We start from the raw sequence: 12,381 nt of genomic DNA on the forward strand, positions 1-12,381 counted from the left end.
GCTGATTTGCTGCTGCTTGCATCATAGAGGCATCAGAGGTGCACAAAAACAGCACGCCGTCTAACAGCGAGTGATTGCAAGACCCAATTGGACGCTGCAAGCCCGATTCACTGATTTATCGGCAAATGACAGGGAGCTGTGTGGCCTCCGTTGTAGTAAGGACTAGGCCTCAAACCATGGTGTTGCCTGTTTACAGTCGCCCAGGAGGTTGGTGCTGTCCCCAGTATTCACTTGGCAAAAGACAAGTTGTATTCTATTGCAGATTGCTGCAGCATTCATGGACTTAGGGTCATTGACTATATTTTTTTGTGTGACTGTACTTTACAGGCATCTTTTTTCTTACTTATTTATTTGAGATGCAGCACAGTCCCTTCTGTCCCTTCGAGCCGTGCTACCCAGCAATTCCTCAACTTAATCCCAGCCTAATCACGGGACAACTCACAATGTCCAATTAACCTACCAACCAGTAGGTCCTTGGACCATAGGAGGAAACCCACACAGTCACAGCGAGAACGTACAAACTCCTTACAGACAGCAGCGGGAAAGGAACCAGGATTGCTGGTACTGTAAAGCATTGTGCTAACCACTACGTAACCATGCCTATTTGCTTGCTATTTTATGTACTATTGGTGTCTTGTACTGTGTGTGACTGTTGGTAATACTGTGTTTTGCACCTTGGCTCTGGAGTAACGCTGTTTTGTTGGTTGTATTCATAGGTATTTATTTATGGTTGAATGACAATTAAACTTGAACTCTATGGAGGCAGAATTGCCCAGACATGTTGAACAGAAATACTGAATGCCTTTCTGGTTAGTCTTAGAAGATTTCATGGTGCCGTTCATAAAGGAATGAAAACTGTCCTTAAAAGCAATATCAAAAGTGATTCAACAGGTTACCAATTTTATTACTTCTTATGAGACTTTGCACTGCACAGATTAGCTACCATAACTGCAAGATTGAATACAATTCCAAAATAACTCAATAGCTACACAAGACATTTAGATGATTTGAAGATGTCACTGTATTAAATAGCTGACAGCAGTTTGAAGAGACTATTGCTTCAGAGAATTTTCTAAGATATAATCTAAATGAAGAAGAATATCCCTTAACTCGGCAGTGGACTAATTGGGGCACTGTCATGACGGTGTTTCCATAGCAAGCTATTCTTGTTTTCACAAGGCCAAGTTGCTAGCTCAACGCTCAACCCGACTTGGATTCAAACTCGGATACCTTCGCTCCGGAGTCTGGTGCTGATAATATTGCGCCACCAAGCGGGACATATAATCTAGATGATATGGTAATAAATTATGTTGAGATAACAAATCTGATGATTATGATCTTAAAAGTCTTAAAGACGACCAGTCTGCAAACTTTCCAACTGGACATGTCCCATCTCTCACCGCTTCAAAAGGGTGACAATCATACCAGAGCCCAAGAAGAGCAGGGTGAGCTGCCGCAGTGACTATCACCCAGTTGCACAAACATCTACTGTGATGAAGTGCTTTGAGAGATTGGTCATGGCCAGAATCAACTCTTGCCTAAGGACTTAGACCTGCTGCAATTTGCCTACTACCATAATAAGTCTACAGCAGATGCAATTTCACTGGCTTTCCACTCAGCCTTGGACCACCTTGATCCCAGCAATACTTACATCAAGCTGCTGTTTAACACAATCATGTCCTCAGTATAAATTAACAAGCTCCAAAACTTGGGCCACTGTATCTCCCTCTGTAACTGGATCCCTGATCTCCTCACTGGGATACCACAGTCAGTGTAGATCAGAAATAACATCTCTGTCTTGCTGACAATCAACATTGGCGTACCTCAGGATGTATGCTTAGCCCACTGCACTACTCTCTCTACACATACAATTGTGTGGCTAGGTACAACTCAAATGGCATCTATAAATTTGCCGTTGACACAAATATTGTTGGCAGAATTTCCAATGGTGACGAGGAGGCATACAAGAATGAGATACATCAGCTAGTTGACTGGTGTCGAAGCAAGAATCCTGCACTCAACATCAGAAAAGACTAAGGAACTGAGTGTGGACTTCAGGAAGGGGAAGTCAAGGGAACATACATTACTCCTCATTGAGGGATCAGAAGTGGCAAGGGTGAGTAGCTTCAAATTCCTAGTGTCATTATCTCTGAAGATCTATCCCAACATACTGATGTAATTACAAAGAAGGCATGACACCTGTTAGATTTCATGAGGAGTTTGAGGAGACTTGGTATGTCACCAAATACACTTCCAAATTTCTACATATGTACGTACGTACCACGAAGATCATTCTAACTGACTGCATCACTGTCTGGTACGGAGGAGCCACAGCAGAGGATTGTAAAAAGCTGCAGAAAGTTGCAAACTCAACTAGCTCTATCATGGGCTCTAGTCTCTCCAGCATCGAGGACATCTTCAAAATGTGATGGCTCAAAAGGCAGCACTTGTCATTATAGACCTCCATCACCCAGGCCATGCTTTGCAGTCTACTCTCTTCTCACCATTTACTACACTTCCAAGCTTGGTATCATTTATAAATATAGAAATTTTAAATTACACACTCACATTTACCTCCTATCTAGCAAACTGGTCTTTATATGGGACACCTTCTGAAAATGATTATATGCAATACTGGCTGATTTCTTTCATCTTTCCTTGTTAACTCATCTGTAACATCAAAGATTTCAAGCAGTTTGTGAAAAAAAATTTCTATCTTCCCAATTTGACCTGCCCTGGAGGAACAACTGATTGTGAAGCCATGCAGAGACACAAGCTGCACTCTCCCAATACATTCCCAAAATGAGTCATGAGATTGGGAATGATATATCTGCATAGATAGAGAACTGGCTGCGGTAGAAAAAAATAAGACATTTAATGGGTTATTTTCAGGAAGGGAGGCTGTAGCTAAGGGAAACTGATCATGAAAATCAGTGGTTGAAGCTCAGCTATTTCTGATCTATCTTAACCGTTTGGTGGAATGGCAGTGCAGTATTTAATGCTGCTGCCTTATAGCTCCATAGACCTGGATTCAATCTTGTTATTGCATGGTTATTTGCTAGGTACTCAGAATTCCTACCACTATCAATAGCGATGCTGGTAGATTAACTGGTTATTGTAAATTACCTTTCAGAATAAGCAAATGACCAAAGCACAAAATAAAGATGATGGGCATGTGAGACAGAACAAGGTACAGGGCCTCTAAAATCAGGGATGGGGGAATGGCAACTGACAGAATTGCTCTGTTGGGACAGTGCCAGAAATAATACACCAAGAAGGCTCTTTTTGACTATTAACAAATAGAAAAAATAACTAACACAGTTATGTATCTGAGCATGCATAAAGTGAACAGTGAGAAGAATGTACAGAAGTTGCAAAGCGATGGAGACAGAAGATACTGTAGATGCCAGAATCTACAGCAAAAAAAAACTGTGTGGGAAGAATTCAGAATTCAGCCGGTTGAGCAGCATCTCTAGGGAAAGAGGAACTTTTGCTGTTTTGCATCAGGACTAATGTCAGACAGAGACAGGGGGCTCATCCCAAACAATAACAATTCCTTCCCTTTTCCTCCCCCACCACCACAAATCCTACTCAACCCTCTGAATTCCACCAGCAGTTTGTTTATTTGCAAAGTGAAGTTAACAGATACTGTGATCATAATCTGAGTTATCTGGGCTAAAATTCGACTCAGTTCTTATTTAAACCAGCCCTCCCTGTAAAAGTCTGATCATGTTATGGCTGGAAAGCATTGGGGAGTAATGACAGAATCAAAAAATAATTGTGTAAAAACAGTACCTTGTAGCTTTCACATTAATGCCAAAGAAATGATCAGCATAGTATCTCTTTCAATTACACTAAGAGCTTCAGAAAAGAGAAATTCTCAGGAAATAGAATATAAAAGGACCCTTACCTTTTTTCTCCTCCTTAGCTTTCTGTGTGGCCAGGTCAGCCAACCAGTGCAACGCAGATGTAGTGTCTGCTGAACTCAGTGTTGCATCCTTCAGTGTCGATGTGGTGGAAAATGCTTCATTGTCACTTGTAAAGCTCATGTTATTGCAATTATTATCACCCAGGATAACGTTATTGCCTTCTCCAGCTTCACAGTTACGCATGTCTGCTGACTCTGGTTTCGCCTCTGGTAAAATGCCATCTGATTGAGGTAACATCACAGAGCCTCCACTTATAGACACTTCATTTGAAATAACTGCAGGAGCAGGATTTGGAAGACTGCTTGAAAGCTGTAAGAGTCCAGAATTCAAAATAACACTCAATCACTCTTACTGTTCTACAAACTCCCACACTTAAATGCTCAGCAATTACAGCACAGAAAAAAGGCCACAGTCTTAACCTTTCATATGACCAAATTCTTCTATTTATAATTTCTCATATCCCTTATCCATCCATACAATTCGAGCATTAAAAGGTATCTTGTTTCTGATTCAACAATTAACGTTTCAGTGAATTATATAACCTCAGGATTATTCTCCTGCTTTGCTCTGAATCTTGTAGACTTAATTTTAAACCCCTTTGGTTTTGAACCTTTGCTGAAAACTATTCTTCCTACTATCTTGTTGCTTCAAATCAGAATTTCAAACCTTTTATTTTAACATATTTTTACAGCATTCTAGAAAATAAAAATTCAAGTTCAAATGTTTTTTTCAATTCCATTTTTTCACACCAGGTAACAATCTTATTACTAGTCCTAGAACTTGAAGCTCCATACTGAATGCAGCACTTTGCAGACCTAGGCAAACCCGCTGTGGCAGGTAGTTCTGAAGGGACTTACACTGTATGAGTGACAAATGTCTGCATTTCCTAACAATAGGCTTTGACAGTTTTGTGCATGATTAATGAGATGCTCCAAGGGTAGTCATAGACTAAGGGTGGTAGTGGGGATGAGCTCCCACTGCTAAACAAATGCTCTTCCTGGCGTGCATCTCAAACAGCCTCTGACAACCAAGTCTAACTCCTGGCCTTCATGTGTGCCATAGTTCTTATGCCCGGCGGAGCTGTTTTTACTGACAGGAGAAGGGGCAAAGGCGGGCCACTGGCGCCTTAAAACCAGTTGCTCTGGGCAAATGGGGCTCATTAACCACGGATGGTAGCTCATCTAGAAGAGGGAAAACTCAGATTTCAAACCTCCGCTGCCTTGCGGCTATACCTGCTCACGGTAAAGGCTTTGGGAGTAAACCCCTAGGAAAAATCTGGAGTCAGAGTCCCGAAGGCGGCTGACTGCTGTACCCAGCATTGGCACGGCAACTCCTGCGATGCTGCTGGCACCAAACTATCAACTTTCATCGTTCGTTTGGACCCGTCATCAGCATGGAGAGGGGAGGGTCCCACTGCATGGGCAACAGACGGATCTCCAGATCAACTCTGCCCTGGCTTGCGCCCTGGAGAAGCCACTCCCAGTGACTACCAGAGGCGCAGTACCCATGGTCGACCACGACCGACGGAGACCATTAATGAGATGGAGATTTAAATGTTCATAAACTTAAAGTTTATGAACATTTACTCCTTAAATTCTTCTGCTCTACTAAAAGATCAAGTTTATTTTCTTAAAAATGGTGACTGCCATTGTTTAAGCACACCGCATTGAATGAATCTTAGAATATTAAATACTTACCAGAATATTTAATAGTACTTCCGACCATTTTTGGCACTTGAACATCCCTCTTTACATTGGCAACACAGTAGTGAAAACAGTTTCAAACACCTGAGAGTACACATTTCGCACCACCTCTCATGGTCCCAGAACACAACCTGCACAATCAGGTAAGCTCACCAACATCTCTACTTTCTGAAAAGAGCTGGACTATGCATGTCCATACTCATATCCTTCTACCGATGTGCAGTAGAGAGCTTCCTAACATGTTGCATCACTGCATGGTACAGAAGCTGCACTGCCGCAGACAGCAAGTTCTACAACAGGTAGTCAAAACAGCACAACATATCACCAGCACCAGTCTACTCACCATCAAGGACATACATACAGAAAGATGCCGTAAAAGGGCCAGTAATATCATGAAGTATACCACCCACTATGCTTATGTTCTGTTTGACCCATTCCTATCTGGGATGAGAGTACATAGCATTCATACCGGACCACCAGACTCAAATAGTTATTTTGTCCAAGCATTAAGGCTGAGCAACACCTCCAACCACTAACCCAATGCACCTCAATTTTATCGTTTCCTGTTAGAGTCACCTTATGTATAGACACTCCTGTGCCTAGCATCATTTTATGGACATATGTGTATAAGCTATCTTATGTATTTATATTTATTGTTTTTAAGATTACTGCTCTTTATCTTACTGTTTTTTCTGTACTGCATTGGATCTGGAGGAAGAATTATTTCATTCTCCTTTAGGTTTATGCACTTGAAATGACATTAAACAAACTTGAATTTTGAATTAAGCTCTTTTTCAATGCCAGTCACTTCCCTTTTCTCCCTACTACCCAAATCTATCATTTTCACCATTACATGTACTCTTGGCACACAAACACTGGTGCTTGTGTCTTTTGGAAGAAGATTTTTCAATTCCCTCTAAGAATTTTACAGCAATAATAAGCTGGAAAACTAATGCCAACAGCAATGGAATTATTCCATCATAGAACCAAGTTTGCTTTGATATCTAATTTCTTCTACTTGAACCACTATTGATTTTATTCTTGTAAACAAAACACACATATGTAAATCAGGGTGGGATCTACATATTATAAAAACTCAAGTTCATAGGATACATAAATGCACAAGTATATGCAAAAGATGCAAGTTTACCTCAATCACTCACCACCTTTCCCCTTCATGTATCACATCAGACATCTTGCATCCTTTCTATCAATCCTTTCCCCTGCCACATCCAGTTATGTCTAATTCTGATAGAAGCACCTACTCACAACCTCAATGGAAGTCTATTCTCAAATAACCATTGCTCACCACACAGTGATTAAACTGGAACAAACTTCTCTCTATTCCAAAACTGCCATTATGTTCAAATTTTAATAATGCTAACCAACATTTCACTTTGTACACTAAAATAGAATTTTGTAGACTTTAAAGTGGCTCCTCCTGAAAACTTGGCGCTGAGTAACAATGATGAATTTGAATTACCTGTGATACTCCATTTGGTGGTGCTGGCTTGGGTAAAGGCTTGAGCTGCTTGGTGATACAAGGGCAATTTGCTTTGATACCCCACTTTCCCCTTGTTGCATGGACCATGTCTCCAATATCATATAGAGCTGTTGATTAAAAAATTAATCTTTTCAAAAATAATCAGATCATATTTTTGAAGCAAAAACAATAAGCAAATCCAGATGCTGGAAACTGCTCTGTATAGGCAACTGCAGAAAAATTATGCCCCAGTTTGATAATCAATTCATCAGAACTTCTTGACCCAGAATGACAAATTTGTTTCCATTTCATTGGACATTGTCCAATTATTTCCAGAATTTCTTGTTTATATTTCTTAATGAAGCCCTTTGAAAGTCACTGAATGCTCAATATAGCTCAAGTAATAAAACCCATACAACTTCAGAATGTAATGTGTGTAGTGTAATAAAGTCACAGTGAAGAAATACTCACATGCTCAGAAATCAGGCAAAGGATGCTGGTGCAGAGAATAACCAACAATGCCACAAAACTTAATAACACCGCTTAAGGCAAAGCAAAGTGGGATCTGATCAAAAGTCCCAGTTTCAAATTGCAAACCAAGATATTATCTACCCGGTGTGAGCTCAACGCCCCTTCAGATGTGACAATTGAAAGAATAAGGATGAACTGCTGGGTCTCAGATAAATTGATTGTATTCAATTACAGAATTAATATCTGGGAAGTTCAAAGTAAATTTATGACCTGGGAGGCAGAGCGAAGTTAAAATAGTGCTAAGCAGCAACTCTTAGCTTGCATCTTTGGAAACAGCTCTATTTCTATCTTTAATATCTTTATTTTTCCCTTTCAGGGTTCTTTTGAAGACTCTGACCTGAAGTTACATGCTGACTTCAGTTCTTTGCGGGAATGGGACCCACTCTCGGGGTTCCATAACTGGCCATTGTTCTGCAGGCCAAGGGTTCGGCCTGAGAGTCAGGCTCAAATTCGGTAGCCTAAGATCTTGGGGCTCTCGAGACGGGTGGATCGAAGGTCAGTGTCACGGCAGGAGACCTGAGTGTCACTGGGGGAGTCAGAAAATCTACTGCTGTGGGCCTGAAGACCCAGGATCTTTGCGATCTTCAAGCACAGAGTTCGAAAAAAGTGACACAACGGACTTTTAACATCATAAACCAGTGAGTTGTTTGTTATGTCTCCTCACTCGCTGGGAAAATGGAGACACTTCTTTCTCCCTTATTAGGGAGAGAGAGAGAACCTGTGGTATGTCGAATACCGGGTGAAACGTGAAGTCTTTGGGCTAACTGCAAGTCTGTGTCTTTGCTATTGCTTTGCTCATGCTTAAGTGCTTGGCGCTTGATGCTTGCTTTTTTTTGCCAGTGGGGGGAGAGGAGCTGGGGGGCGCTTTGGGGTTTTTACATTCAACTGTCACTCATTCTCTGGGGCACTTCTCTGTTTTCGTGGATGTTTGCAAAGAAAAAGCATTTCAGAATGTATTTGGTGTACATTTCTCTGACATTAAACTGGACCTCTGAACCGTTGAAATTCAGTATATGTCACCATATACAACCCTGAGATTCATTTTCTTGCGGGAATACTCAATAAATTCATAATAGAGTAATAACCATAACAGAATCAATGAAAGATCACACCAACTTGGGTGTTCAACCAGCGTGTAAAAGACAACGAACTGCAAATACAAAAAAATGAAATAATAATAAATAACCAATAAATATCGAGAACATGAGATAAAAAGTTCTTGAAAGTGAGCCCATACATTGTGTGAACATTTCAATGATGAACCATAAATCCCAGTAATTAGCACATTTTTAAGGAACTGCTTACAATAATGGTGGTTTTAATATATGGTTATGTAAATTTGACAATAACTACCCAACAATGACCTGCAAATAAACTCACTCTCCAAATCCCATTGTTAGATGCAACAAAACAGCAAGAAACAAAAAAAAAAATCCTTTCTGGTTTACACAGAACAATTAACATTCGAATATGACTTATTATGGTAGCTCGATGCGTACTATTTATGCTATTAAAAAAAGCTCTGTCTCACCCTCAAAAAAATTCACATTGCAAGGTGGGGATAGGAGAAAGGAACTTAAGTAGCTGTGTTGCTAAAAAAAATCTGCACTAACTTTTACATTTAAATTTTTACCAAATGTCACAGATTTCATTCAGTACACATATTCTTTAACCAGCTCTTTACTTTTTGACTTTCTGATATCATAAATGCACAGCCAATTATCTAACTGCTTCTGATCAGAGCAGCTTTGACAAATTCAGGAGGGAAGAATATCCTCCAGAATTTTGCCAAGTATGAAAAAAGCTAAATTCTTTTCTAAATTTAAGTCACAAAGTAAGATATAGTTTTGAACATAGTGATACAATCTGTAATTATCCAAATAAAAATTAACTTTTAAAGCAATTTTCAGTTAAGATCAATATATTGGAGAATGTGCCAGCATAAAGAACCAGTTCAAAGAAATTTTTAAAAATGTGTAGTCACCTTGAGCAAAAGAACAATCCTTTAAACTAAAAAATAAGTGTAAGCTTTTTCATGCACAAACAAATCACATACTAACCAGTGCTGGGAATAATTTGTGTTGGCATTAGGTTTGCAGGGTCGTGGGTCTGTCCCTTAGCACATTTCAGCCAAGAGAAAACTTCATCTTCAAGACTGTCATCATCCACTGAGAAGCAGAGGAAAAAAAAGAATCAATTCAACACAGAATGAACTGATATTGCAGTGCTCATTTTGCTCATTTTTACAGTATTCCCATAACACTTGGGAAGGAGAATAGCTTCAATATAAAAATACGTTTTTATAAACTAACCTTAGATCACATCCAAAATATCTTTCATGTTTTAAATTACATACAGTCAAACTTTAGTGATGGACTGACTGTCAATCTTCTGGACTCTTGAAGGTTATAAGGCCATAGCGATTGGAAAAAAATTATACAGCCCATCCAGTTTCCACACTATACAGTCATGGCTGATTTTTCTCAACCCCATTTCCCTCCCTTTTCCCTGTAACCTTCAACGCTCTTAATAATCAAGAACCAGTCAACCTCTGCCTTAAGTACACCAAATGGCCCCTACAACATTCCATAAAATTGAATTCTACAGACACACAATATTCTGGCTGAAAAAATTCCTCCTCATCTTAGTTCTAAAAGGGATGCCCTTTATCTGAGGGTTGGACCCTAGATTCTCCTATTAATGTGAATATCTGTCAACATCCATTCTGACCAGCTCCTCAGTTGTCCTATTAATACACATTAGTTTACTTTTCTTTAGAAGAGATATTACAAACAGATTTTCCAGTAATAACAGAATTTCTAGTGAACTCAGTCACTTTCAAGAGAAGACAGGGACCAAGCTTTAACTATGATTATAGCTCATTTTTTAAAAAACTGAACATTCCTGTACTTTCCCCACTCCAGATTCTATCAATATACAAAATTCTAACAATCTGTCTTGAACAGTAGTCCCCAACCACTGGGCCACAAAGCATGTGCTACCGGGCCGCGAGGAAACGATATGATTTGACGATATGAAACAATATGAGTCAGCTGCACCTTTCCTCATTCCCTGTCACGCACTGTTTAACTTGAAATAACCTACCAAATCATACCAAATAACACATAAAACCTAAAATAACACTAACATATAGTAAAAGCAGGAATGATATAAATACACAGCCTATATCAAGTAGAAATAATGTATGTACAGTGTAGTTTCACTTAACAGAATCGGGAAGATCAAGGCAAAACTGATTTGTAGAGAAAAAAATCAGCACATACACGCATGCACACGTCATGTATGCACACGTTACGCATGCGCACACCGGTGACTGCGCAAGGCTTCATGGTCATGGTAGTCTTTCTCGGGGTAAACACAAGTGTCCCGTATTTGACAACCCTCCTTGAACACACACCCCCACCTCCCATCTGCCAGTCCGCAAGAATACTGTCAATATTAAACAGGTCCGCGGTGCAAAAAAGGTTGGGGACCTCTGGTCTTGAATATGCTCCATACCCCTTAATACTTCAAGGGGTCGCCTTATCAAGATTAGTGAATTCTGAAGATTCCCTACAGACTGGGTGAAGCTTTTTTTCCCCCATTTGTCTTGAACACTGACTCTTATTTTAAGACTGTGACACCTGTTCAGCCCTGGGAAACATCATTCCTGTATCATTCAATTGCAGTTTTATCTGATTCAATGAATTTTTATCATTTTTCTGAGACTCTATGCCCAGATTGCTAAACCATACTTCTCACAGGATAATACCCCATCCCAGGAATCAATCCAGTGACTCGTTACTGAATTCCCTGTAATGCTCAGGCATCTGTACTCTAGATCAGAACAGAATTGAACCTATACTTCAGTACCTTGATCCACAAATCCACACGTACTATTTTCTTAAGGATTTCTGCCATTTCTCCTTGCCTTTTCCCTCTATTGCTGTTCGATGCAGTTTTGGTTGGAATAGCTGGCCAACATCCAGAGCTCCATTTTTTTTTGCCATGCATTTCATCTCAGAGTGCCTCAGATGGCAAGTCCCATCACTAATCAGTAGCTATATCTCAACTCATCTTCCCAACCAAATCTGATGCTCTGTATTTCATTTGTACATTCACAACATCTATGCCCATCTTCCCAGCATTATCGTCAGAAGTGGGGATATTTGCAGATATAGAGTGAAATTTACATTTTTTCAGTTACTAAAACAGCAAATCATCGGCAGATATTGCACCAGACAAAATAGACACTCACTATTTCCAACATTTACTTCCCACATCATTTCACAGATCACCATAACTGAATCAGCCGTCAATATTATTGAGGACAATGCCAACTAGAACAATCACATCAATACTTTGGCTACAAAGTCGTAGTTTGGGTACCCAGCATTAAGTGGATCACTTTCCTACAAACTGACTGCCTAGTCCCAAATCCCAATGCCTTTCTGCTTGGGAAGTGATTCTCCAATAAAATACAAACAACAACATCATCAAAAACAAATAAGCCTGCTTGATTTGTATTCCATCTTAACATCTTAGGTATTTACTTCTTCCCTCAGTGCTCACTAGCTGTGATGTGTAGGATCTATAAGATGTACTCCAGTAACTTACTAAAACTTCTTCAGCAGCACCCAGCTTAGAAACCATGCATTCATTATCACTAGGGTTAATATCCTGGAATTCCTGACACTGGTATCTTCCTCAGATTTCAGCATTTGAATGTAACAGA

At 39.8% G+C, this 12,381-nt stretch overlaps 1 protein-coding gene across 2 annotated transcripts in view; it reads right to left on the reverse strand.

Moving 5' to 3' along the window:
- Window positions 1–12,381, reverse strand: part of LOC140739469 (lysine-specific demethylase 3B-like) — a 119,916-nt gene that overhangs the window by 36,648 nt on the left and 70,887 nt on the right. For both annotated transcript variants that reach the window (XM_073067792.1, XM_073067791.1), the window contains exons 14-16: window positions 9,707–9,814; window positions 7,116–7,243; window positions 3,911–4,238 (exon numbers count right to left, since the gene is read on the reverse strand). In XM_073067792.1, the coding sequence (XP_072923893.1) occupies window positions 3,911–4,238; window positions 7,116–7,243; window positions 9,707–9,814 (564 nt within the window). The remainder of the gene's footprint in view (window positions 1–3,910; window positions 4,239–7,115; window positions 7,244–9,706; window positions 9,815–12,381) is intronic.

Source organism: Hemitrygon akajei, chromosome 15 (genome assembly GCF_048418815.1).
Source record: "Hemitrygon akajei chromosome 15, sHemAka1.3, whole genome shotgun sequence".
NCBI lineage: Eukaryota > Metazoa > Chordata > Chondrichthyes > Myliobatiformes > Dasyatidae > Hemitrygon > Hemitrygon akajei.